This window comes from Myxocyprinus asiaticus, chromosome 13, assembly GCF_019703515.2.
Source record: "Myxocyprinus asiaticus isolate MX2 ecotype Aquarium Trade chromosome 13, UBuf_Myxa_2, whole genome shotgun sequence".
In the NCBI taxonomy this organism is placed as follows: domain Eukaryota; kingdom Metazoa; phylum Chordata; class Actinopteri; order Cypriniformes; family Catostomidae; genus Myxocyprinus; species Myxocyprinus asiaticus.
The window spans coordinates 34,810,765-34,838,280 of NC_059356.1; the positions used below are offsets into that span (position 1 = coordinate 34,810,765).

General features: G+C 38.6%; 1 protein-coding gene across 2 annotated transcripts; it reads right to left on the reverse strand.

The window, feature by feature from the left end:
* Positions 1–18,277: 18,277 nt before the first annotated feature.
* Positions 18,278–27,516, reverse strand: LOC127450495 (ATP-dependent RNA helicase DHX58-like). Of its 2 annotated transcripts, XM_051714667.1 has the most exons (12): positions 27,424–27,516; positions 26,350–26,523; positions 25,353–25,557; positions 24,982–25,172; positions 23,565–23,678; positions 22,996–23,128; positions 22,546–22,731; positions 21,052–21,299; positions 20,555–20,866; positions 20,182–20,372; positions 19,727–19,820; positions 18,278–19,598 (listed from the first exon to the last, which is right to left on the reverse strand). In XM_051714667.1, the coding sequence occupies exons 2-12, from the start codon at positions 26,521–26,523 to the stop codon at positions 19,401–19,403; spliced, it is 2,046 nt and encodes a 681-aa protein (XP_051570627.1). In that variant the 5' UTR covers positions 27,424–27,516; the 3' UTR covers positions 18,278–19,400. The 2 variants fall into 2 exon arrangements, with proteins under 2 accessions (XP_051570627.1, XP_051570628.1); XM_051714668.1 differs by lacking the exon at positions 27,424–27,516 and having other exon boundaries at positions 25,353–25,576; positions 26,350–26,515.

A 27,516-nucleotide genomic window follows, 5' to 3' on the forward strand; every position in this document is an offset into this window, starting at 1 on the left:
GTTAGGACAAAAACTCTGATTAACATAGAAAATATAACTTTTATTGCGTGTCGTCTGCCGTCAGGTTAGGAAATGGTGTGACTGTGGCTGTGTCCGAAAACTGGAAAATGCTAACTTTGTAGGCTGTATCCAGAGGTACGATGAAAATAAGGTGCTCTTCGAACTGTTCTAAGACCAGTTCCCTTAAGAGTTCCATTCATTCATAAGCGCTGTCGGTTAAGCCGTTAACTGATTACGTTTTCGGATGCAGCCGATCTCTCTCAGTTTATTAAGTTTTCCGGCTAAAAAAAAAATAAGGCTGGACATTAGGGATGCTCCGATCGATAGGCCACCGATCGGTATCGTTGATATTCACATCCTATGTCTCGATCAGTAATCGGTAATTTGGCCGATCGCATAAAACGTTTGGTCATGTCGCAAAAGATGCGTGGCTCCTTTAAAACTTCAGTAGCACTGTCATGGCTTCACGGAGTGTGGGGAATACTGGCATAGTGTTATAAGCCAACAAACTTGATTCAGCAGTTAAGAACGATGCCGTGGGAGAGGTACGGCAAATATAAAAACTTTGCGTACTGTACTGTTAATGTGGCATTTCACATGTGACAAGGCAAAGGGAAAATAGCACTAGCTGTGAAATGGTCCTTATTATCGTTCATGGCGGCAGCTTCTCAGTCTCCGCCGGGCATAGGCATCTCAGTAATAACGCAAGTTACAAGATGTGGTAGGGTTGCCACCCATCCCGTAAAATACGGGATTGTCCTGTATTTAAAGATGAAATGATGCGTCCTGTATCAAATCTGGTCCGATAACGTCACGGTGAAATCGTTCCAGATAGCTAAGTTAACATTGATTTAAATTGGAAATTTTGCCTACGGTGGGTAAGGGACCATCTGAAAAGTACACACATTGTGCTAAAACATCTAATACTGTGGAGGGTATGGTAAGGGACCGTCTAAAAGTCCACATATTGTGCTAAAACGGTGGATTTTCTTTCTTAATAAATGTTCAATTAGATGTACAAAATTACACAGATCGAACAATGTATGAATACAATAAAGACAAGAAGTGCAGGTGAAGAAAATAAATAAATAAATACAAATATATATATATAAAAAAAAATACTTAAACCAAAATTATACATAAAGAATAAGATAAAGAAGATAATATATGTCTTTTTTTATATATAAGTCATGGGTGAGGAAAGTTCTCATTTTAGCATATAAGAAAGTATATACAATTTATATTATTAATAACTCAACGCATTTATTGCTAAAACTGTGGAGGATGTGGTAGGGGGCCGTGATAAGGGGCTCATGGAAAAATTTATTAAACTTCTTAATTATAATTTTGCGACCTTTTAAAGCTTGAAGAGCTTTAGCTCAGCATGACATCACTGAGCACAACATTTTTTCACAATTTCTCCCTTTGTGTTCAGAAAAAGAAAGAAAGTCATACTGGGTTATAACAACACAGGAATGATTAAACAATGACTGAATTTTAATTCTGGGGTGAACTAACCCTTTAAGGAGGAAGTTTTCAGTTCTTAAATATACAGTATGTTTTTATAGAACAATGACCTCTTATATGTAAAAAAGATCAAGGAAAATTTGATTCCTCATGTCATGACCCCTTTAAGAGGACTGCAAAACACAACAGAAAAACTGTTACATATGATTTTAGAAATTGAAAACTGAATCTTTCTTTTAAATGTTAATATGAAATGTACAAGCTTCATGAATATGGTAATCAGCACCCATTCAGACATTTAAGAACCTGGACTTGAGTATAATCAACTCAATCATCCTCTTCCAAACTCTGTTAAAGACTCTTGTCATAGAGTCAACAAAACACAAAGTATTTAAAGGAAATGAGCCACGACCTAATTTAGGCACTCTGAACTTGGGACTGATATGATCAGTGTGCCAGGGAAAACCACTTGTAATGCCCCAATCACAGTGGCCACTCCCTACAGCCAGGAAATCCTGGAATAATATCAGAGCTGGATCCTCTAAGCCTCTTGATTGCCAACACATTAGGAAGTTTGCCAGTCATGATCTAAACTCACTGTTGAACAATGAAATACCCTGATCCACCTGCAACACTTTTAACCCATTATGCGTTCACACAGATTCTGCTGCCAAAATGTGACATTACGAACACAGTTTAGCACACACCTTGCAAGATCTAATTATTATCCCACAGTAAGGGTGCAGCATTAGATGCAATAGTAACATGCACCCAAAAACTAGTCATCCAAACCTAATTTCATCCCTTAATCCTCTTTCTCTATCATACAGAGCGTTTTTCATTTTCAATCTAAATGCCCCAGAAAAGCTGCAGTCCTGCATGGTTCTGCTGATTGAAAAGCCACAGTAGCACATTGACGTTAACAGCTTGTTGACATAAACTATTGCTCCCGGTCACACATTTAACTTTGGTCATATGAGATGGAGCAAGTCCTTTCGTGCCACAACAAATCAACAAGCAAACAAACAAATAACTTAGAAAAGAGTGAAAGTTGGGATACATTTTTTTCACCTAAAAATTAAAATCATTGTTATTTACCCACATTCATGTCGTTTCGATCCTGTAATCTGTTTTTTTTAATCAGTGGAACACAAAAGGATTTTGTTTTGCAATATAACACAGCTCTTAGAGGCCACAGCTGTCAAGATATAAAAAAGCACCATAAAAGTAGTCCATACAACTCATGCGCTATATTCCAAGTCTTCTGAAGACATAAGATGTGTTTTTTTTATGAGGTATCGACCGGAAGTCATTATTCACTGATAATCTTATCCTCTCTCTAAGGTTGTGTATAACTCATATTCAAAATTAGAAAATACAGTGTTACACTCAGCTACAAGGCAGAGAACCAACACCATTTTGCTTTCAAAGATGTCAGTGTGCCATTTTGTTATCAGGAAGCAGATGTGGGCTAGACATGAGCTTCGGCGGAGGTGAAGATTATCAGTGAATAACAATTTAAATGTGTCTACACTGCAGAAAGTGGTAACCTGCGACTGTTATCTTAAAGATCTATTTCTACTTGCTCTATTCCATAAAAAGTACTTTTGTTGGTGAAACCTAATTTGCCAGGTAAATTTGAATAACATTGAATAAAACCACTTACTTAGATGTTACCACCTGAAGTAAATTTTTTAGGTTACCTCTAAAAACAACTTTTTACAGTGTATTCCTTAACAGCACCTGGTCATATGAAATATAATCGAAAGCAACGATTCTTAGAAGACTTCCACTTTTGTGGAAAAAACATTCAGGATTGTAAAAACATGACAGTGTACTAAAAAATTAGTAATCTGCCATTTTTACTTCAAGGATCTTTTTCTACTTGATCATACCCATAAAAATGACTTTCATTGTTGTAACCTAATTTGTCAGGTCAATTTTGTCCATTTTGAATACCATTTTTTAATGAAATAAAACCAGTTAACTTAGATTTTATGTTAACACATGAAGCACATTTTTTAGTTTACCTGACAAAACTGTTTTTCCAGTGTGAGTAAATATTGACAGAATATTCATTTTTGGGTGAACTGTTCCTTTAAGTATTGAGCCACTAAAAATTATAAGGCTGTCATTTGGGATTCTATGAGCAATGTCACTTTAATAAAAAACTAAAAGAAAGAAGAAGGCCTGGGTAGCTCAGCAAGTAAAGATGCTGACTACCACACCTGGAGTTGCAAGTTTGAATCCAGGGTGTGCTGAGTGACTCCAGTCAGGCTTCTTAAGCAACCAACTGGCCTGGTTGCTAGAGTGGGTAGAGTCACATGGGATAACCTCCTCGTGGTCACCATAATGTGGTTCTAGCTCTCGGTGGGGCGCATGGTGAGTTGTGCGTGGATGCCGTGGAGAATAGCGTGAAGCCTCCACACGCGCTAGGTCTCCGCTCAACAATCCATGTGATAAGATGCACAGATTGACAGTCTCAGATGCGGCGGCAACTGCGATTCGTCCTCCGCCACCCGGATTGAGGCGAGTCACTATGCCACCACGAGGACCTAGATCGCATTGGGAACTGGGCATTCCAAATTGGGGAGAAAAAGGGGAGAATATCCACAAAAAAAAAGAAAAAAAAAAGAAAAAGAAAGAAGAATGGATTTGAATGGGCAAGCAAACACTTAGCCTGTTGAGGAGCAGCGTCTCCCAGGATTGTTTTGTTTAGGGGTGTGGCGACCAGAGGGCAGTGTGGAGCAGAGGTGGGTGGAAGTGGGCAGTTATGAACCAGAAGCCACTTTGAGCATTGAGAGAAACACTAGGCTACTTGTTTGATGCAAGAGTTCTCAGTTCAACTGTTCCAACCTTTTAAACAAACCACTACTTTCTTTTTTCCCTTCATGATGGTTAAAAAAAAAATGATGGTTTCCATCTCTCTCTCCATTCATCTTTGTCTGTGGCACCGCACAACCCCTGCACACCTTCCTTCCCCCATGTCCCCCGTTTCTCACTTATTTCCTGTCCTTTCATTGGCTTACATCGGCTAGTGAAGGTTACCTATGCCTGCAGGGCAGTGTGTGTTACGTGTCTGTGTGTGTGCGACAGGAGGAGAAATAGCATGTGTGTGTGTCTCACTCCATTTGCAGATACATAAATAGCCATTTCCCGCCAGAGCAAACCCAATTTCCCACCACCCACCTTACACACGAGTCCCAGCAGATACACACACATGCTAAAAACTAGACTGACTGCTGCAGACCAAAAAAAAAAAGTATTATAATGCATTATCACAGATCTCTCTAAGGTGACTACTGACATCGATCCAGCTTGTCGATCCTTCATAAACATAAAAGCAAACATATATGGGTTGACCCCAAAATTTTAATTTCTCTCATTATTGTCATGTTGACTTTTATCCATGGAATACAAAAGGAGATGTTAGGCAGAATGGTAGTAATTGATAGCCCCAGTCACCATTCACACTGTAAACCCTAAAGTTGTCATTACTGTAAAAATTAAGTTGTCTTAATTAAGTATTACTTGAAATGTCAAGTTTTGGTCTCATAACTCAAATATTTAAGTTCATTGAACTTATTTTTCTTAAAAATCCATAGACTTAAGATCTGAAGTGTTAATAACTCAAACTATTGAGTGCAAAACTGAGGCTACGGGGAATACCCACAATCTCTTGCTGCTTGAATTAGGTTTCCTTGGTCAGAGGGAACAGATTGGGGAATTTAAAGAATTGTTATTAAGAATTCATAGATGTTTAAGCTCTTTTGTTGTATTATTTATGCTTTGTTGCAAATACACTTTATTGCCAAAAGTATTCGCTCACCCATCCAAATAATTGAATGCAGGTGTTCCAATCACTTTCATGGCCACAGGTGTATAAAATGAAGCACCTAGGCATGCAGACTGCTTCTACAAACATTTGTGAAAGAATGGGCCACTCTCAGGAGCTCAGTGAATTCCAGCGTGGTACTGTGATAGGATGCCACCTGTGCAACAAGTCCAGTCGTGAAATTTCCTCGCTACTAAATATTCCACAGTCAGCTGTCACTGGTATTACAACAAAGTGGAAGCGATTGGGAATGACAGCAACTCAGCCATGAAGTGGTAGGCCACGTAAAATGACAGAGCGGGGTCAGCGGATGCTGAGGCGCATAGTGCGCAGAGGTCGCCAACTTTCTGCAGAGTCAATCGCTACAGACCTCCAAAGTTCATGTGGCCTTCAGATTAGCTCAAGAACAGTGCATAGAGAGCTTCATGGAATGGGTTTCCATGGCCGAGCAGCTGCATCCAAGCCATACATCACCAAGTGCAATGCAAAGCGTCGGATGCAGTGGTGTAAAGCACGCCGCCACTGGACTCTAGAGCAGTGGAGACGCATTCTCTGGAGTGACGAATCACGCTTCTCCATCTGGCAATCTGATGGACGAGTCTGGGTTTGGCGGTTGCCAGGAGAACGGTACTTGTCTGACTGCATTGTGCCAACTGTGAAGTTTGGTGGAGGGGGGATTATGGTGTGGGGTTGTTTTTCAGGAGCTGGGCTTGGCCCCTTAGTTCCAGTGAAAGGAACTCTGAATGCTTCAGCATACCAAGAGATTTTGGACAATTCCATGCTCCCAACTTTGTGGGAACAGTTTGGGGATGGCCCCTTCCTGTTCCAACATGACTGCGCACCAGTGCACAAAGCAAGGTCCATAAAGACATGGATGAGCGAGTTTGGTGTGGAAGAACTTGACTGGCCTGCACAGAGTCCTGACCTCAACCCGATAAAGCACCTTTGGGATGAATTAGAACGAAGACTGCGAGCCAGGCCTTCTCGTCAAACATCAGTGTCTGACCTCACAAATGCGCTTCCGGAAGAATGGTCAAAAATTCCCATAAACACTCTCCTAAACCTTGTGGAAAGCCTTCCCAGAAGAGTTGAAGCTGTTATAGCTGCAAAGGGTGGGCCGACGTCATATTAAACCCTATGGATTAAGAATGGGATGTCACTTAAGTTCATATGCGTCTAAAGGCAGATGAGCGAATACTTTTGGCAATATAGTGTAGATGTTTGGTGTAATGTCACCATTAGGGTGATCTGTGTCTCTTTGGTCAAGTTGGACCCTGGTCACACTATCTCAGTTCTCTTTGTGTATGTGTAGCTGAAGTGCATACAGTTGTGCTCAAAAGTTTGCATACCCTTGGAGAATTGGTAATATATGTACCATTTTTAAAGAAAACATGAGTGAGCAGGCAAAACACATTTCTCTTATTTCTTATGGAATTCATATTCAACTGTAGGTTATAACAGAATGGCACAATCATAAAACAAAACATGGCAACAAAGAAAAAAATTAAATGACCCCTGTTCAAAAGTCTGCATACCCTTAGTTCTTAATACTGTGTATTGCCCCCTTTAGCATCAATGACAGCGTGCAGTCTTTTGTAATAATTGTCTATGAGGCCCCAAATTCTTGCAGGTGGTATAGCTGACCATTCGTCTTGGCAAAATGCCTCCAGGTCATGCAAAGTCTTTGGTCGTCTTGCATGAACCGCACGTTTGAGATCTCCCCAGAGTGGCTCGATGATATTAAGGTCAGGAGACTGTGATGGCCACTCCAGAACCTTCACCTTTTTCTGCTGTAACCACTGGAGGGTCAACTTGGCCTTGTGCTTAGGGTCATTGTCATGCTGGAAAGTCCAAGAGCATCCCATGCTCAGCTTTCGTTCAGAAGAATGCAAATTGTCTGCCAGTATTTTCTGATAACATGCTGCATTCATCTTACCATCAATTTTCACAAGATTCCCCGTGCCTTTAGAGCTCACACACCCCCAAAACATCAGTGAGCCACCACCATGCTTCACAGTGGGGATGGTATTCTTTTCACTATAGGCCTTGTTGACCCCTCTCCAAACATAGGGCTTATGGTTGTGACCATAAAGCTCTATTTTGGTCTTGTCACTCCAAATTATAGTGTGCCAGAAGCTGTGAAGCGTGTCAAGGTGTTGTCGGTCATATTGTAACTGGGCTATTTTGTGGCATAGGCGCAGTAAAGGCTTCTTTCTGGCAACTCGACCATGCAGCTCATTTTTGTTCAAGTATTGTCGTATTGTGCTCCTTGAAACAACCACACCGTGTTTTTCCAGAGCAGCCTGTATTTCTCCTGAGGTTACCTGTGGGTTTTTCTTTGTATACCGAACAATTCTTCTGGCAGTTGTGGCTGAAATCTTTCTTGGTCTACCTGACCTTGGCTTGGTATCAAGAGATCCCCGAATTTTCCACTTTTTAATAAGTGATTGAACAGTACTGGCTGGCATTTTCAAGGCTTTGGATATCTTTTAATATCCTTTTCCATCTTTATAAAGTTCCATTACCTTGTAATGGAACTTCAATTGCAAGTTATATGCACATAAATGATCTATATAAGTCATATTTACCAGTGGGAAACTCTGCAGTGGGAAACTTGTGTGGGAGACATGATGAAGTTTAACTCTGCAACTCTTTTGCCAACTTATTTCTTTTTTCAGTGATGTTTTAAAAAAAAAATATGAAGGTGTTGTATGCGACAGATAGGGTTGCCACCCATCCCATAAAATACAGGATTGTCCCGTATTTCAAGATGAAATGATGCATCCCATGTTGAATCAATACGGCACGTGATTTGTCCTATGTTTAAGCTGGTCATATGGTGTCACGTGAAATTGATCCATATCATTAATTTAACCTTGATATTTGTTGGAAATTTTGCCAACAGTGGGTAAGGGGCCATCTGAAAAATCCAAACATTGTGCTAAAATGTGCTAATACTGTTGATTGTGTGGTAAGGGACTGCCTGAAAAGTCCACACAATGGCAGATTTCAAAAGTGTATACTACCATACCGCTCATACTTTTTCTGCCATAGACACATATGGCAGAAGTAGTAAAAGTGGTATGGGTAGTGTGCCATTCCGAACTCAGCGAATGTGCTAAAACTATGGCAGATGTGGTAAGGGACCATCTGAAAACTTCACGCCAACAAGTGCTTTGTTCTCCAATATCACACAGTGTCTCTTACTTTCATTTTTTTTATGTTACATATCTATGTAATGTCTATCAATTTCTCACTCTTACACACGATCAGCAACACACATGCTAACACACCACACACAGCTGCCTGTTTGTCAAGAGCTGGCCTGCACAAAAGCCAGATAGAGGTTGATTGAACACTGCAGATGTGAAATTACCCATACCCCATTTGGGCCAATTTCCTTGTCTTTTACTGGCTGTTACTGGCTATCTGAAGAGAGTCAACACATCCATTCAGCCTCTCTTTTGCACACACACACACACACACACACACACACACAGTCTATGCCCACTCTCTCTTTTTTTGTCTGTCTCATCCTCAATTGTAAAAACAGCCAAGACTACCTGATCATTAATACGCAGCTTCGTAGCAGAGAAAATAGAAGCCTATTAACTATAGAATAGGGAGAATAAAAGAAAACAAGATTGACAGGGTGTTTTTCATACAAGCCTGAAAGAGACAGACAAAAGGACGAGAGAAGGGGGCAGAGAGGAAGAGAGAGACAAAGAAAGCAAGACGGGCAGAAGGAGTGAAGGAAAGATGGAAAGAGAGTGCCAATGTGCCAGTTATGACAGACACACACCGAACGGGGAAGACAAATGACTGATGGAGAGTGACGGCGTTTGGGTTTCCTCGTTTCTCACCCTCTTAATCCCTCCATATCTCCGTTACAATCTCTTGTTTTATTTTCTATACTAAACTCTATACCATCTCAGCATGTAATTAGTGCAGTCAGGATGGTTATATATGGATTGGAAGAACATTGTTTACAAGCTGGACACAAACAGCAAAGCACATGAGTCTCTGAGTAGGTCAGCTTTTGCATACAAGTGTGTGTCCATCATTTTTAACCACGACAGAACGAGTCAAGGAATTTCAGAAATATAGATTTGCTTTACGAGATGAGGCCATATTTACATGTAAAGCCATTTTATTACCCATTTGAACTGACCATAACCACTGGGTAAGAGGTTCTAGAACATTTGGTTTTGATTACAGAGTCTTTGTTGGACTGAGAGGAATGTCTCACAGTCTCTATTTGTGAGCTGAGTCTTTTTAACTGACAGTACAAGAAAAATGTGGTTTTGTCTCCATGGCATGAGTGCTTTCATCCAGCTCCATTCCTCCATGATCACTTGTGCACCTGGGTCTCAATGGAGACACAAACACTATCTTTGATTTCTGTTGCATTTATACAGACTGATCACAATGTGAATTTTGCAACAGTAGTTTAAAAGTTCTGCTGCTGAAATTGGTCTGTGCTTACCAAAATTGGAACCGCTGCCCCCGGTGGCTAAAGATGGAAATTATGTTGACCAGTTTCCGGTTTAATTGTCCACAGGGTAGTGCCAAAAGAGAGTTGTATTTTTAGTTGTTAATGTATAGTCAACAGGAATGCATACTTGATTAACCATAGGCCCTAATCCAAACCCCACTCCTAAACCCTGTCATTTTAAAGCAATAATACAACCTTTGAATAGTTCTCATCATTGTGCATGTGATCAGGTTGAGATATAGACAATGGTTTACTTCAGGGATTTTCATATTCAGACAGTGGGCCTCCCTTGTGACACAACGTACATGATGACACCCCAAACACCCACACAAACACATCTGAACAGATTGTCAGACAATTGTTTGACATTATTTAATAATTTATTGTTTAACAAAAGTGCAGACATTATTAACTGAATTATGACATTGAATATACAACTTTTTATATAATTTTTTTTTATATTATATCATTTTTACAATGGTGGAGAAAAACAAATTGAACAAAAACAATGCTAGTTCCTAAAAAAAATAAAAAAATAAAAATAAAAGAACATAATTTGAAATTCCAATAACGGTCCATCTCAGTCAAACCAGTCAGAAGATCTGTAACAAAGAACACTTATGTGAGAATGTTGTTTGTAGACTACAGCTCAGCATTCAACACCATAGTGCCCTCCAAGCTAGATGAGAAACTCCGGGCTCTGGGCTTAAACAGCTCGCTGTGCAGCTGGATCCTGGACTTCCTGTCAAGCAGACGCCAGGTGGTTAGAATAGGCAGCAACATCTCCTCATCACTGATCCTCAACACTGGAGCCCCACAATGATGAAACAGCCTCAGAGAGGAGGTGCACACTCTGACACACTGGTGTCAGGAACACAACCTCTCCCTCAACATCAGTAAGACAAAGGAGCTTGTGGTGGACTTCAGAAGTAAGGACAGAGAACACAGTCCCATCACCATCAATGGAGCACCAGTGGAGAGAGTCAGCAGCTTCAAGTTCCTGGGTGTCCACATCACTGAGGAACTCACATGGTCCATCCACACTGAAGTGGTGGTGAAGAAGGCTCATCAGCGCCTCTTCTTCCTGAGACGGCTGAGGAAGTTTGGAATGAACCGCCACATCCTCACACGGTTCTACACCTGCACTGTAGAGAGCATCCTGACTGGCTGCATCTCCGCCTGGTACGGCAATAGCACCGCCCACAACCACAAAGCACTGCAAAGGGTGGTGCGAACTGCCAGACACATCATCGGAGGTGAGCTTCCCACCCTCCAGGAAATATATACAAGGCCGTGTGTGAAAAAAGCTCGGAGGATCATCAGAGACTCCAGCCACCCGAGCCATGGGCTGTTCTCACTGCTACCATCAGGCAGGCGGTATCGCAGCATCAGGACCCGCACCAGCCGTCTCCATGACAGCTTCTTCCCCCAAGCAATCAGACATTTGAACTCTTGATCTCCCACGATCAAAATACATCAGCACTGCACTTTATTACCCTTACTCTTATATCTCACACTGGACTGTCATAAATTATATTATTATTATATTATATTCTCTCTTAACAACTGATTATCAACCGACAGCCTGAATGTCAATATAGTACAATACTGTACATTCTATATATACACTACTATATATACTTTTTATATATTTTTATTTTTTATTTTTATTGAATAATGTGTATCTATATAGTGCATATTGTATACTGTACAGTGTATGTTATTATTTGTATATTGTTGTGTGTAATTATGTGTATATCAGACGTTTAAATTGTGTTGTGTTAATTTGATGTTATTGTAAATTGGTATATGTCTCATCACTGTCATGACTGCTATGTTGATCGGAACTGCACTCAAGAATTTCACACACCATTGCACTTGTGTATATGGCTGTGTGACAATAAAGTGATTTGATTTGATTTTGATTTTGATTTTGAGTAGTGTGTGTGTGTGTGCGTGTGTGCGTGTGTGTGTGTGGGCGGGCAAAGGACTACTGAATAGAAACTCTTCTTGAATGTCCATGTTTTCACGTACCTCACATATGTTAACAGCTGGCCACATCAGTGGATTCGTCGATCTGGAGTGTAAAAAATGGGCTGTGCCTGATGCTGTCTAACACTTGCTCCTTCACATCCTCTGCCATGTCAGAGATGTGCGACACACTGTGCTGTCAGAGAGTGGAATAGAATCAAGCTTAGAAGCCGCTGCCCCTCCTACCTTTAAGGAACACGTATCTTTGGCTGCCGGAAGAATCAATGTCTCTCCGATGTTATGTGCTTTGTCCGCCTTGGCAATATGCAGCACAACGTGATATGAAGCTTCAGTGGCCTTTACATTTAATTTGACAAATTCTTCGACAACTTTTTTCTGACCTTGAAAGGCTTGAAGTTTTCTTTTGGAAAAACTCAGGAGGTTTTATCCCGCTACCTTAGCATGCTTGGTGTCAAGGTGTCTGCGGAGTTTAGCTAATGCTAAACTACTAATGCTGTCATTAGCTAAAATCTCCTGACAAACGACACATAAAGGTTGTGGTGCATCAACTGAACCTGTCCATGTAAATCCTAAACATAAATACTGCTCATCCTATCATCGTCTTTTGGGTTTGACCCCTGAAACTGAAGGATTCAAATTTGGTGGTAACGCTAATATATCACATCTGCTTTATTGGCAGCTTGACAGATATCAGAGAATCTTCACAAAGATTCTTGATAAATATATTATATATGCCTATTATTTTCAGAACTGTTTAAATCATGTTTTAAATATAATAGTTACCACCCTCCGCGCCTCCCCTGACATGCTTTAGCGCCCCCAAGGCGAGGTTTTCCACACTTTGAAAACCCCTGGTTTACGTTTTATAGTCCAATCACATGTACTGATGTAACTCTGTACATGATCCTGTTGATTGCTTGTTGTAAACATCCCAACAAGCTAGACAGCTAACTAGATAAGTAGGGCAAGCTACATGTGATTGCAATAGCATCTTGCTGACCAAATTAATGAAACAAAAGTAAAATGACACACACTAAAGAACATGCACTGCGGTGATAACCATAACTTCAGAGGTCTGCACTCCCGCGGGACTACCGCAGGGCCCGACGCAACAGAGTGTGGTGCAGGACAAGTTTTGATTGCTGGGTGTGGGTGCAGATGGGAAGACACTGATGTGTGCACAGTAGGGTTGCGTGATACTAAAGCTTCAAAATACTGGCGGTGCCACAGTATTTTTTAACCCTTGTGTGTCAATTTAAAAAAAGTTACTCAGAGGTCCTTAGAGGACAAAAATGTCAGCATCAAAAACTGCCATAATAATATTATAAATTTATATTATTTCCACTTTCAATTAGTTTTTAACCAACATCAGTCCTCATCATAACTACCAAATATTCATTCATTTTCAGGATTTTAACCCTTTAAAGGTGCTATATGTAAGATTGACAACAAGCGTTTGAAATGGGTACTGCAATCCAAATTCAAAATATTGGAGAGTTGTCTGCACCACCCCAGATTCGAAGCTCATGCGGGTTGCCAGAATTTAGCATCCGTTTAAAAGGATTTCTGGGCTTTAAGCTGTCTCCATCTTCCAAAGGAATCTCCAGTATTTATCCTCGTTTTACTACACCTCTGGTTATTGCGATTTTTAGACGGATGGCGAGGCTTTTTAGGTCAGGTGGAATTTGTTATTTCTGATCCAGTTCGTTTGCTGGCATCCATGGCTGCAGCATGCAGTGTTGTTTGCCTGCAAACTTGTTCAAATCTGGCAACCTGTCGGTGTGATATACTATAGTGGGTGGGCGGGATCACACAGGCCAAAAACAAACAGAAATTCCGGCCTGGAATTGAAACTTCAAAGTAGAATATACTGGCTGTAGCATTGTTATCGGAGAAGCCAGTATTTCAACTTAGCATGTTTTAGATTTAGAATCAGAATTGACTTTATTGCCCAGTAAGTTTTCACATACAAGGAATTTGCCTTGGTGTTTGATGCATACAATAACAATAAACAATAAACATAGTAAGGTAAATAATAAATTATATTTAAGATACAATATATAGTGAAAAAGTAAACTGACTGGTTTAATAAAGGAGCTGGACAATTAATTCTCTAATGACATATTATGGTCATTTTATGATTTAGTACAGTAAAAATATTACATATAGCACCTTTAAAAGCCAGTTTGTTTATATAATGCCACTGTTGTTTTTTATGAGAGAAACAAAACAAACAAAATTAATTATTTTCCATATACTAAATGCTAAGGGCAAAATTGTTTTTGGGATTATCACAGTCTGGGATATGTCAATGATCAGCAACATCATCGATTTTGAAGCATTATTATTTTTTGTGCGGTGTCAGATTAAAAAAAAACCTCACACAGTACCTTAGAGGACAAAAATATCCACGTAAAAAACTGCCATAGAAATATTATATATGAATATTATTTTCCACTTTCACTGAGATTTTTTAACGAACATCAGTCCCGATCATAACTACCAAATATTCATTAATTTTCAGGATTTTAACCCTTTAAATGCCAGTTTGTTTACATAATGCCACTGTTGTTTTACACACACACACACACACACACACACACACACACACACACAAAACATACTCTGACATCTATACCAACACACCCACACAATTTTAGCTGCATAATTTATTCAACTGGCCTACAGTACTCTATAATAGAGCAAACAGAAAATAGGAAAAAAGCATGTATTTCCTCCATAGGCTAAACATGAGGAAAATGGCGCCATCTGATGGAAAATATTTTGAAGCTAGGGCTCTGGAATGAAAGCATAATATCATAGAATTCGTGATTTTATGCTTTAATGGCACTGGGATCAAATATTGCAGTTTTAATGGGTTTCAATGGGGATATTTTTGTCCTTAAGTTCCTGAGTGTAACTATTTTGTGTACACAGTGTATTATAGATGTATTATAGGAACTGAGGTTGAAATATCAAAATTACCCCAAAGATACACACCATTGGCAAAATTTATGCTGTTGGCATTAACACAGCCAAAATGATAGAAAAAATGAAAATGAAAAAGACCGAAGGTCGCACAAGGGTTAAACTGTAGTACCGTAAGTCAGGTTGTAGCCTATGTGCGGTAGTAAATATTATTTTCGTTAAAACCTTCAATTGAATCAGCCCTGTCTGCGATAACATTAAAAATATAGTATTTTCGAGTGGCATCCCCTTCACTCTGTGCCCTTTAAAAGTGCAAAATGCTGTTTAGAATTTGCCCCTTATATGGTATTGTTTATTTTTCAATGAGTGGTTTTCCCATGCTTCAAACACACGCGTCGCAGGCTTCAAACACACACGACCGTTAAATTGGCGGTCGAGTCTCCTAATGGATAATATGGATTTAAGTAAAACTTTGGAGAGTGATATGTTTTTTACACAACACAATTCACAGCGAGATTTGGAATTATTTTGGGTTTTGCCTGATGAGACCGGGAAAACCTATCTGCCGTGAATGCCTACAGAGATTTCAAGCCAAAGGGGGAAACACCAGCAACCTTATTAAACACCTTCGGACACATCCCACTGCCTCTGCAGAATGCACACAGGTAGTGCCACTTCATTTACCCTAAATGCTTTATTTTAATATCTTTAATATCATGTTTTAAGTTTATAAATTATGTGAATATTGCCAACACTCTAACAGTTCTATCTCTGTATGGGATATGTGACTTTTATCATATTTCTGAAATATCTAAAATACGTGTCTATTAAAAGGATGGAAAGGCAACAGAATTTGAATTATATCCATTTTATCAGCAACACTGCATGAATGTGAATCCCTTTGATCTCGAAGGTGTCTGATCCACAACGAGAAGTGAGAACTGTCCGACTTGACAGCACGTTTTTCACTCCACCCCAGACTGCAGCCGTCTACTTTCAAGGCGAGGTGTTTGGCATCTCAAATGAGCCTATTGACTCTCAGGACTCACACAAAATGTAACTAACTAAAAATAAAATGTACTAAAATGTATTTTGTTTTTAAGGTACAGAATGTTGTTCTTGTTATTCATCTATTGCGCAAGAGAATTGTTTTTTTTTTTTGTTAACTACGATTTACAGACGCAGGGGTTGGTATAAATCTCCACTTTCACTTTCAGCCACCTACTGGTTGGTGCTGGTCAAATGTGGAGATTTATAGTAAAAAAGGACTTAAATATTGATCGGTTTCTCACCCACACCTATCATATCACTTCTGAAGACATGGATTTAACCACTGGAGTGGTACTGATTACTTCTGCCTTTATATCCATTTTGGACCTTCTGTGTTTTGGTCACCATTCAACTGCATTGTACGGACCAACAGAGCCGATATATTGTTCTAAAAATCTGCATTTGTGTTCTGCAGAAGAAAGAAAGTCATACACATCTGGGATGGCATGAGGGAGAGTAAATGATGAGAAAATATTTATTTTTGGGTGAACTATCCCTAAGTGTATGCTTTCGTGTCTACATTTCTGGCTTGCCATAGGTCCGACCCATTACAAACGGCAAGATTCACTCTAATTCCCAAGGTTAAACTCATGTGATCAGGTGATGTTCTGACACTCAGAGAGCAAAAAAAAAAAAAAAAAAAAAGACATAATGAGAACATTGATTTGATACATAAAGAAAAGTGTGTGCTTAGTGGTGAAATCAGAGTTAAAAGGTATGTCTGCATCTTTGATTTAGCCCTTTCCTGTGTGTCTGTGCTGGAATTTTAACAATGACTTCAATGTCCTTTCTAAAGCCTGCATCTGTGCTTATAAGCAAGCATGTGTATGAGGGGGTGTGTGTGTGTGTGTGTGTGTGTGTGTGTTTTGTTTTGCAGGCATTGAGTGTTTAAATGTGTGCTGTGGGCATTGCTGAGGCACTGATCCATGCAAAAATCACACTGGCACAACACTGCCCTTTACATCAACCCCAGGCCTCTGTTGCTGTCTCTATTGCTTTACATTTGCACAAAAATATATTCAGTCAGACAAAGTTTGTTAGTTGTCTACTTTGCAATTGTGTACTGAATAACAATGTCTATTTAAGGTTAGTTCACCTAAAAATAAAAAATTCTGTCAATCTACTCACTCCAAATCTGTTACTTTTTTCTTCGAAACACAAGAGAATACATTTTCTTTCAATTATGTTGATGCAGCTCTTCTTTTTTTTTTTTTTTTTTTTTTTTGTGCCTTGCAATGAAAGTGAACTGATGTCAATACCTAACATTATGCAAACAAAAAGTCATACAAGTTTGGACAACATCAGGGTAAGTAAATGATGACAGAATTTGTATTTAAGACAACTGTCACTTTTTCCACTGGTAGTGCAAAAATGTATTATAAAATACAAATTTACATCCAGCCCAGTGTAATGCATTTCTTGCCTGAAGACAATGACACACGTGACAATAACCAAATAAGTGTTTTATCTGCACAATGAGATTTGTATGCTCTAATTGTTATTCACGTCAATGTTGAAATGCCGTGCTTGACACCTTTAAGACTTGAAGGAAAAAAAAAAAAACGATCAACTGACCTACTGGATATCCTCCTACTAGTTTTGCACTGAGGAAGAGCAGACTGGAAGAACACAGTAGCGAGGGTGAAATTATTGACTTGTCTTAATTGAATCAAAACCAAGAACAAATAAAAGAGTGGAGTGTAAATAAATCATAAACGCAGGTGCAAACAATAACTAATTAACTCTTGGAAACGATTAACACTGAAGGAAATCAAAACCGCATGGCGCCATCTAGTGGCTGACTGGGTGAACTGAGCCAGTCCTCCATTCAAATGTATTTGCCATTGAGCCAACCGTAACAGAGTTTTTCGTCATGTCTATGGACTACTTCACTAATAGAGGAGAGAGGATAGTGCTTTCAGTAGGTAAACAGTTTAAAGTGACATCATTTCTCTAGATAAGACATATCCTAATAAAAATAGCTTGAATAGATATTTCAGTGGTGTAAAGTTTGGTAATGTTTTTCTTACAACTGCTTTTGCGACTGAAGTTCCTGTAGTTGGATTGGACTGTAATATGAATCTTCATGACTGTAGTAGCATGTTTTATTGGAAAGTCGCTTTGCTTTTCCCCACATGATTCTTGCGTCAGGGGCAGCAAGAGTTTTGCATTGATACCCCTTTCCTAGAAAATGAAAGATCTTGAAATATAGAGAAAAATTCTTAACTTCTATGCGCACACACACACACACACACACACACACACACACACTGGGTGTAATGCACAAAAAATTACTAAGTGCACCTTTAACCTTATGTATCCAGAAAAGTCAGAAACTCACATCTTGTATTGCAATAACTGCAGGTTGCACATATGCAATCTGTGTGTGTTCTACAATCCAGTTGTCTCGTAATGTTAATCTATGACTGTATTCTTGCATCTCACAGCATTTAATAACAACAGGATGTCTCCATTTAAGAAGCAGCTGTAAAGATGTCAAACATTTTCAATTAAAGTGCATAGTTTTTTTTATTTGATATCATTTTACAGATGTGTATAATACGGACATACAAAATACATCATATTAACTATAAAAATGCACCTGAAAAACCCGTGACCCATATTTTACACATTTTCTGATAAGCAAACTTGCTTTACGACACAAATAAACCTGAACAGTGTTTAAGACTGAATTTATAACTGAATAAGAATAAGAAATTGATGGTCTAAGCGAACCAGTGTTCCACTGTCATAAGTTAACCACATGCATTTTAATGAGACACATTAAATAGTAATGTAAACAATAGCTAATAATCAGAGTGCAACACAATCCTGATCCCAGAGATAAATATACCAGTAAGCATGATGAAGATAAATACAAATTACATACATACATGCACATGTTTACTTAACCATCTAAATGAAAACATTCATTAGACTTCTGTTGTTTTAAAATATATTTTTAGGTGAATTTTCATTTTTAAGTGAACTATTGCTTTCATACAGTAAATGTTTAAAAAGCAAAAAGTCAGTTCCAATGATAATCCCAAATTGTTTTAAAAAAACAAATTTACAGCCAAAACTAATGTGTTTCTTGCCTGGAGACAATGGCACACTACTCATGTGAAAACAAAGTGTTTTGAATATAATACTCATCATGTCCATGCAATGCATTACTGTTTGCTCTAATAAAAAAATATTATTCAGTTTATTTTATTTATTAAAAATAACGCTAATTATAATGACTACAGACTGACCCTAAAAAAACCTTACCCAAGCCTTTTGCATTTTTAATAATAATAATAATAATAAACATTATTTTGGTGCATTTATGAATTGGGCAGTGAGGATGACCCTGATGTCCCCAAAGGAAAGCATTGTCAGATTTAACTCACTTTTAGGGACAATTTTGGCCCCAAACTACTGTATATCTAAATAAACCCACATGCACGCATACACACATACAAACAAAACTGATTCTTATGTGTAAGAAAGTGACTACTAGAATTTGTAACTACTTTTGCAGTTTATATTAAAAACCTCTGCCATAGAAATGCCTATTGCACACAGAAAAGCTGTCACAATAGCTGTCATTAATTTCATTAGTACTTCGACTGAGTAATTGCTGGCCTGTCAGTCATCATTCTCTAAGTCCAGATCAGGGAAATGGCTAGTCATGTACTCAGTTAAGTCAAAATCGCTGACTTGGAACTCAACGTCTTTCCACTGCTTGTGTGTGAATTTACCCTGAGGAGTGTTCAAGGAAAAGCTCTTTATTTTCAAACAGGGCAGTATTGCCACTTTCTTGAATTTAATCTCCATTCCCCAGTCCTTATAACAAGAGAGAAAGAAAGAGAGAAAGTAGGGCAATTTGCTTAAGAGCTCCCTTCTGTGTTTGATTAGATACACTTACAAGGACAGCAAGTTTTATTTTATGTAGACTAAAAGACGATATGTACCTTTCCACACTTACTGCAGCCGATAACACGTCCAGGCTCCCAATCTTCAAAACTCCTTTCCAGAAATACCGGCCCACCTGCTTTATAATACCTCCTATGAAATACACACACACACACACACACACACACACACACACAGAATCATTACACTTGAAGACATACACTTTGACTACAGACTGACCCTAAAAAACCCTTACCCAAGCCTTTTGCATTTTTTAATAATAATAATAATAATAATAAAACATTAACCATAATAACCCATAATAAATAACAACAATGACATTGGTTTAATACACAGACATAAGTATTAATTAAATAATTATTATATAAAAAATATATCTCATCACATAGGTATCTCATCAAAATATTCTCCTTGGTTCTGCATATTTTAGAAGTAGTTCATATCTATTCAGTCTATGACATAGACGATGACATTTTGAGATATGACAACTCACTCAAAATCAGGATTGATGTTAACATGGTGTGAATTCTCTATGTGTCTTATATCTGCTCCACAGCCGACGGGAGTGAAGCACCCTCTGCACTGAAGCTTCACCTGAGCTGGATTGTAGCGCTGTTTTCTCTCTTCCCTGTTCTTCTCAGCCTGGATCCGAATCATAACAGCCATTTGTTGAAGCTCTGATATCTGACAGACAGAAAGGGAGTACTTAAGACAAATGTAAAGTTAAAGGGAAATTTAGTTCACCCAAATAAGGCACTGTGCCTTTAAGAACTGTAAGTAATAGAAATGGAATATTTCAAGTTAGGAAATAGACATGGAAAAATTTTTTTTAAATAATTTATGCAAATATTAAAATGAATGCAAACCTTCCGTTGGAACTCCCTGGGAGTCATGCTCTGCACTAAGTCAATTGCTTTTGCGGTCAGGCTTTCTAGATATTCATTGGTGAGTTCCCTGCGTAGCTCACGGCCACCTTCTTGAGCCACCACTGAGTAGACACTGTTCTGAGCTCGAGCCCGCCCACTGGCCTGCTGCTGAGCAATTTCATTGGTCAACAGGCCGTAACGTACAACCACATTGCATTCTGGAATGTCAAGGCCTTCCTCAGCTACACTGGTGGAGATAAGGAGGTTCAGGGCTCCATCTCTAAATGTTTTAATAGTGTCCTTCTGTCCTCTCTAAGAACAAATACAAATATCAGGCACAAACATAAAGGAAATAACCTTCTTTACTGCTTCTGAAAGTTTGTTAGTATATTAGATGAAAATCAGAATATAGCATTTAAAGGGGTACTTCACCCATATTTTTAATTTTAGGGTGAAATATTCCTTTAATTCTCCTGCATAATATGTGCCTGCACTACCTGGGTCATGTGGTTTGCACCAGTGCCCGCTCCAGTGAGAATGCCAGCATGTATATTGACTCTACGTAGCTCAGAATTGGAGTTCACCCAGTCATACAGACAGTGGGTGCCCCTGCGTGTCTTTGCGAAGATGATACCACGAGAGTCTTGGTCCTTAAACTGTTCTACCAGCGTCTGCTGCAACTGGGCCAGTTTGGGGTTTTCGTAGTCATCATTCGATGCCAGCTGCCATAACTCTACACGGTTCTCTGAGTACAGATAGAACAGCAGAACTATCAGCTTCATTGTCATCAGTGTGACTGGTTGAGATTTCATAATTCTGATCACCACTAATATAAATGATTCTAAGTTCAGCCATGAAACTCTACATGACGCAAGCTGATAGGTCCTTTGAACATATAATCTGTTAAACCAATCGGTTTGCATGGTGCAGCTGATAGGTCCTTTGACAATCAACTTGTGTACTTTCTGTTTGTCTAACATTTAAATTGCCACAGGTGTTTGCAGGTAATCTGTTTTCACTGCAATGCGCTAGGAGGGTTTTCTCTCCGAAACCCTCCTCCTCCCAAGCACCACTTGTCTAGATCTGCTTCAAGGTGATTGTATGTATGGCTAATTGTGCAGCAGCAGCAACATTTCTTACATGCTCAACACAGCATGTCTGTGTATGTTCTAACAGTAGCAAGTCTTCATATTTGCTCTGCATCAGCAGCAGTGTAAACTGATCTAGTCTGCCAAGACCAAACCTACCAACTTGCCATATCTATTTTAACACCTTAAAAGAATAGTTCACCCAAAAATGAAAATTCTCTAATAATTTACTCACCTTTATGCCATCCCAGATGTATATGACTTTCTTTCATCTGCTGAACTTAACTGAATATTTTTAGAAGAATTCCTCAGCTCTTTTGGTCTATACATGCAAGTGAATTGGGGCCAACATTTTGAAGCTCCAAAAATCACATAAATCAGCACAAAAGTAATCCATAAGACTCCAGTGGTTAAATCAATGTCTTCAAAAGTGATAAGATAGGAGAAACAGGTCAATATTTAAGTCCTTTTTTACTATAAAATCTCCTCCCTGCTCAGTCAATCTCCATTTTAACTTTCATATTCTTATTCTTGTGTTTTTGGTGATTCATATTCTTCATGCATATCGCCCCCTACTGGGCAAGGAGAAGAAATTCTAGCAGAAAAGTACTTAAACATTTACCTTTTTCTCACCGACACCTATAATATCACTAAGCATCCACTCAGTCAGTTATAAGTCAGTTGTACTACATTAATAGTACTCTTCTGATGTTTTTTGTCCTTTTGCCGCTTGAAATTCCTTGGTTACTTTCTTTCATTGCAAAATAGCATGGAAAACTTCTGTCGCGACGTCATACAGCTTTGGAATGACATTAGAGTGAGTAAATAGTGACATATTTGTCATTTTTGGTTGAACTATTCCTGTATGAGCTTTGCAATAATCAACAACACAAGAATCCAAACCTTCAAAAAGCCCCTGGAGAAAGAAATCAGTTCCATCCAGCAATTTGTCTTTCCTTGAATTGTAGAACTCGCTTAGAACCCGGAACGCGTCCACCATGCGAACAGTGTCATTGATGAGAAGAGCGTCATTGTATTGCCGCAGGTGCAGAGCACACTGAGCGATCAATCTGTTCTCCTTCTGTACACCTGACACACACACACAGTCTTTTTTGTTTGGGAAAGGGACTGTGGATGACTGCTGTCATCTTTCAGTCCATTTGCATAATCTTCATATCGACTGGTCTATCGAGCATGTGAGAAAACACTGCGAAATGACCTGCTGCCCAGTGAATGAAGACCAAGGAAATGTATACATTTTTCCTTACAATCTTGCTTTTTAAAAATACAAATCTATACTAGTTAATTAATGTTCTTAAAACACACTAAGTTGTAGTAACAATGGCCTCTAACCTTTTTTTTCCAGTTCCACCACGTCAGCTTCATATTCCTGTGTGCCCACCTCTCGCAGGCTTGAACTCACCTCTGACGGCATGAACTTGTGAATCATTGACATCATCAACTTCAGGTGATCCCCAAATGGATCCTGTTGTGACACACACACACACACACACACACACGCACACGCACACGCACACACACACGCACACACACACACTTGAATGCTTTATTTTGATTCACAGTTCAAATAAAAATATCTTACAAGATCCAAATGTTTTTAGGGACAATTTACAACATACTACTAATAAAATGACAGTCAAGTAAACAAGCACTTTAGGTAGTAATAATCAATCCCAATCACTATGGGTAAAGGTAACATCGCCTTCTCCACATACACACACACACACACACACACACACACACACACACACAAAACAAAACAAAACAACTGCATGTACACTGTATGTGCACAGCAGGCATAAAATAATATCAGATTAGAATTAAGGTCAAATTCAATGGCACACAGAGGTCAGCATAGTCTAGAATGGAACACATTAGCTAGTGATGTACCAGAAACTTACCTTAAATCTTTTTTCAACAATGTCATATTTCTTTTTGGGTCTGGGGACAACTCTTTGCAGCACTGGTATATAATTCTTGGTGGACATAATTGCAGAATCCAGATTGGCACAGATCTGACAAAGAGAGAAAAATAGAGTGATAATTCTTTCACTTACTCCTCCCTAGCACAGAATAAATTAAACTTCAAATGGCTTTTTGTATAAAAGGGGTAATATCATACCATATAAGTTTTATTATTAATTTGATAACACTTTACAATAAGTTTGTATTCATTAACATTAGTTAACTGCATGAATTAACAATGAACAATACTTTTTCAGCATTTATTAATCGTGGTTAATGTTAATTTCAACGTACTAATACATTTTTTTTTATTAAAAAAAATAATTTATATGTTAACATTAGAAAATGCATTATGAACTAACAATGAATCATTTTATTTTATAAATTAACATTAACCAAGATTAATAAATGCTGTTAAAAAACATTGTTCATTGTTAGTTCATGATACCTAAAGCATTTACTAATGATAACAAATACAAACGTATTGGACAGCTTTACAATAAATGTTTTGTCCCTGGGGTTAACATATAATGCTAGCAGTGGCGTATCTACAGGGAGGGCAGGGTGGGTGAGAGAGGTGAGAGGGGGCTCAAAAGGGGACCAAAAGGGAATGTTAAAATTGGGCCCAATGAGTGATGAAGAACACCTTCCGGAAGGTGAAAAGTGTCCCGACAAGTGCTTTGCACAGGGGCCGTAAGATCCAAGTCACGCCAATAAATACTGGTAAAGTATTATGTACTAAAAATATTTTAGTTTTTCATGGCCACCTTCCGTCTAGCCTTTAGTACTAATCAGTCCATTATTTACTTCTGCACCTTTATGAAACACCCCTTTTGCATGTGAAATGAGCAACATTTGGTGCTCATACACCTGCTGCGAGTTTGCTGTTGTTTCCGCAGTTGTGTCCAATAGAGTTTTTAACTGCCCCATCCATTCTGTAAATTACCCCTTTGGACTGGGAAGCAAGTTTTGATTTCTAAAAGTTACAGTATGCTTTCATAGTACATCAAGCTCTTTTATCTAAAAAGATCAAGATAATTGAGATTCCTCATGATATGACATTTACACACACACACACACACACGTTGGTGCAGCTATCATTATGAGGACTCTCCATACACATAATGATTTTTATACTGTACAAACCACTAACCTAACCCTCACAAAAACTTTCTGCATTTTTACATTTTCAATAAAACATCGTTTAGTATGTTTTTAAAGCGATTTGAATTATGGGGACACTAGAAATGTCTTCATAAACCACATTTATAGCATAATACCCTTGTAATTACCAGTCTGTAACCTAAATTTGTTTTCGTAAACCACCCAAACCCCCCCCCCCCACACACACACCTGTAGGACATGTTCAACCGCTTTATCCAGATTCCTATTTCCTCCGGTCCCAGGTGATGCCGTGAGGCCCAAAACCTGTGGCAGATTCCTTTCCTTTTTCAATTTAATTTCCACATAGCGACTCATAATCTTGTTATAAACATTGTCTTTGTGTGTGTGGTGACACTCGTCTATGACCAGCAGGGTAAAGTCTGAATGGAGACAGATGGAGGCCACGATTTAAATCTGTGTACTGTGTTCAAGCAAATTCATATTTGTAGGTAACAAGAAGTGTTTGCATTTGAATCACTCTAAAACAATATTTACATTTTACTATAATTTATATTCATGTGTTTTATGTGACATTTTAAAGCTGAAGTGTGAAATTCTACCTGTGAGCTCCACGTGTTTGTCCTCCTCCATGTTTGTCAGGGAGTTCTCCAAGATCTGAGCAGTGCAGATGACCAGGTCTGAGTTCCTGACCACATTTCCAAAGAAGTCTTTCTCATCACTATCTCCACTGATGGCCACTATCCTGCATTCTTTTCCAAGGTAAGGCCTGAATTCTTTTTCATAATGCTGGTCTACCAGGTGCACCTGAGAACAATGTACGGTACTGTGCAAAAGTCTTAGGCACATAAGATGTTTCACAAAAGCATTTGTCTTAAGATGGTTATTTATATCTTCAGCTTTAGTGTGTCAATAGGAAATATAAATGTCAGACTCCCAAACATTACTTTTGCAAATAGAAAGATTAGAGTAGAAGAACAGGGAGCCCTGCAACAGATGTCATGGCCCCCACAAAGCCCCCCACTGAACATCATGTCAGTCTGAGATTACATAAAGAGACAGAAACAATTGAGACAGCCTAAATAGATAGAAGAACTGTGGCGAATTCTCCAAGAAGCTTTGAACATCCTATCTGCCAACAACCAAGAGGTGTACCTAGGAGAATTGGTGCTGTTTTAAAGGCAAAGGTGGTCACACCAAATATTGATTTAGGTTTTTTATGTTTACTGGATTTAGTATGATGTTAATTGATAAAAGAAAACTATTTATGTCATTATTTTTGAAGACATCTTCACTATGCAACATTTTTCACAAGTGCCTAAAACGTTTGCACAGTACTGTATATACTGTACATATGGTTGCAAACATGTATAAATGTTCGATCATACAAATTGTGATGTGGATCAATTAGTTAAATTATTTGAAAAAGGAAATGTTCTCCTTTGGCCTTTTTAATCTAATCTAAAGAGTCAAAATGTCAATGAGAAGTCTCTGCTAATTATTAAAACAGAATCTAGTCCATCCACGGATGGAGAGAGAAATGTATAAAGATGTAATATTATGCAGAGACTGACAGAGTGATACACGACAAATCTTTACCTTGTTGACAAGCACTGCCACTTTGCCATTGGTTTTGGTCTCCAGGTGTTTCTTAGTGACGTATACTGCTGCTCTGGTTTTTCCTCCACCGGTGGGTAGCCAGATGATGCTGTTCTCTCCTCTCAGTGCTGTCTGCACCACCTCTTCCTGGTACGGTCTGAGATTGATCTCCATCTACACACACACACAGTCAGCACAACAAAGTGTAACAAAAAAGCTGTATACATTTAGTCAAAATCAGATAACACTTGAAGCATGCTTTTCTGTATTAAGCACTTCTTACATGTTTAGACCTTGAACTGCATACAGTTACGACACTTTGCCCATACAGCTGAGGTGGTTATGAGGAGCATTATGAAGAGCACCATACACAAGACCAACAAAGTGATTCATTGCTGAAAAATGTTTAGTTGACCCGTTTTCTCCTACAACTATGTACAGTAATTTACTGTACTTAGAGAAACAGAACACAATACTATGAATCTTACATGTTCTAAGATCAGATTCTTTCTGACCTAACAGTACTTGTGTGTGTGTGTGTGTGTGTGTGTGTATTTACATCTGATTAGCCATGTGCTGTGTGGTTACATGAGTACAGCAGGCACAAGTTATTAAAATGCCTTTATCATTAGTAAATGCATTAGGTATCAAGAACTAACCATGAACAATGTTTTGAACGACATTTATTTATCTTGGTTAATGTCATTTTTGATAAACATAATTTATTTATTTTTTTACTCCTGATTAACCAGTAACCTGTTACTGAATAACTGAATAAAAGGCAGAATAAAGATAGAGAATGTTTGGAATCTTTTCTCACTCCTTATAACCATTTAAGGGGAACAAGTGAAATGTTACCAGTAATTAACCAATAATCTCTGTTATTTAATAGTGTTCTTTAATTATCTGATCATCCGTATTTTTTTAACAGAACAACATACAAATCAGGTTAAAATGATTAAAGTATCAGCACAATGTATCAACTTCTACCTGCTTATTTTATTTAATTTTTTATTATGATTAAAGAAATGTGTGACATTGTTAATAATGTGTATGTACAGAATGTTCACTCACCTCCGCTGTTGCCACTGTAGTGGTAAGAGGTCTGGTTAACTTTAGAGAGGGGAAAACCTTCAGCTGCTCTTTAAAACCTTTGCTTTATCAGCC

Coding starts and splice junctions, on each gene's coding strand:
- LOC127450495 (XM_051714667.1), bottom strand. CDS start 26,523: ATGGAGATCAATCTCAGACCGTACCAGGAAGAGGTGGTGCAGACAGCA. Junction 25,173..25,352: donor CAAACACGTGGAGCTCACAG/GTAGAATTTCAC, acceptor GTCTCCATTCAG/ACTTTACCCTGCTGGTCATA. Junction 19,599..19,726: donor GCTGCAGTAAGTGTGGAAAG/GTACATATCGTC, acceptor TCTTGTTATAAG/GACTGGGGAATGGAGATTAA.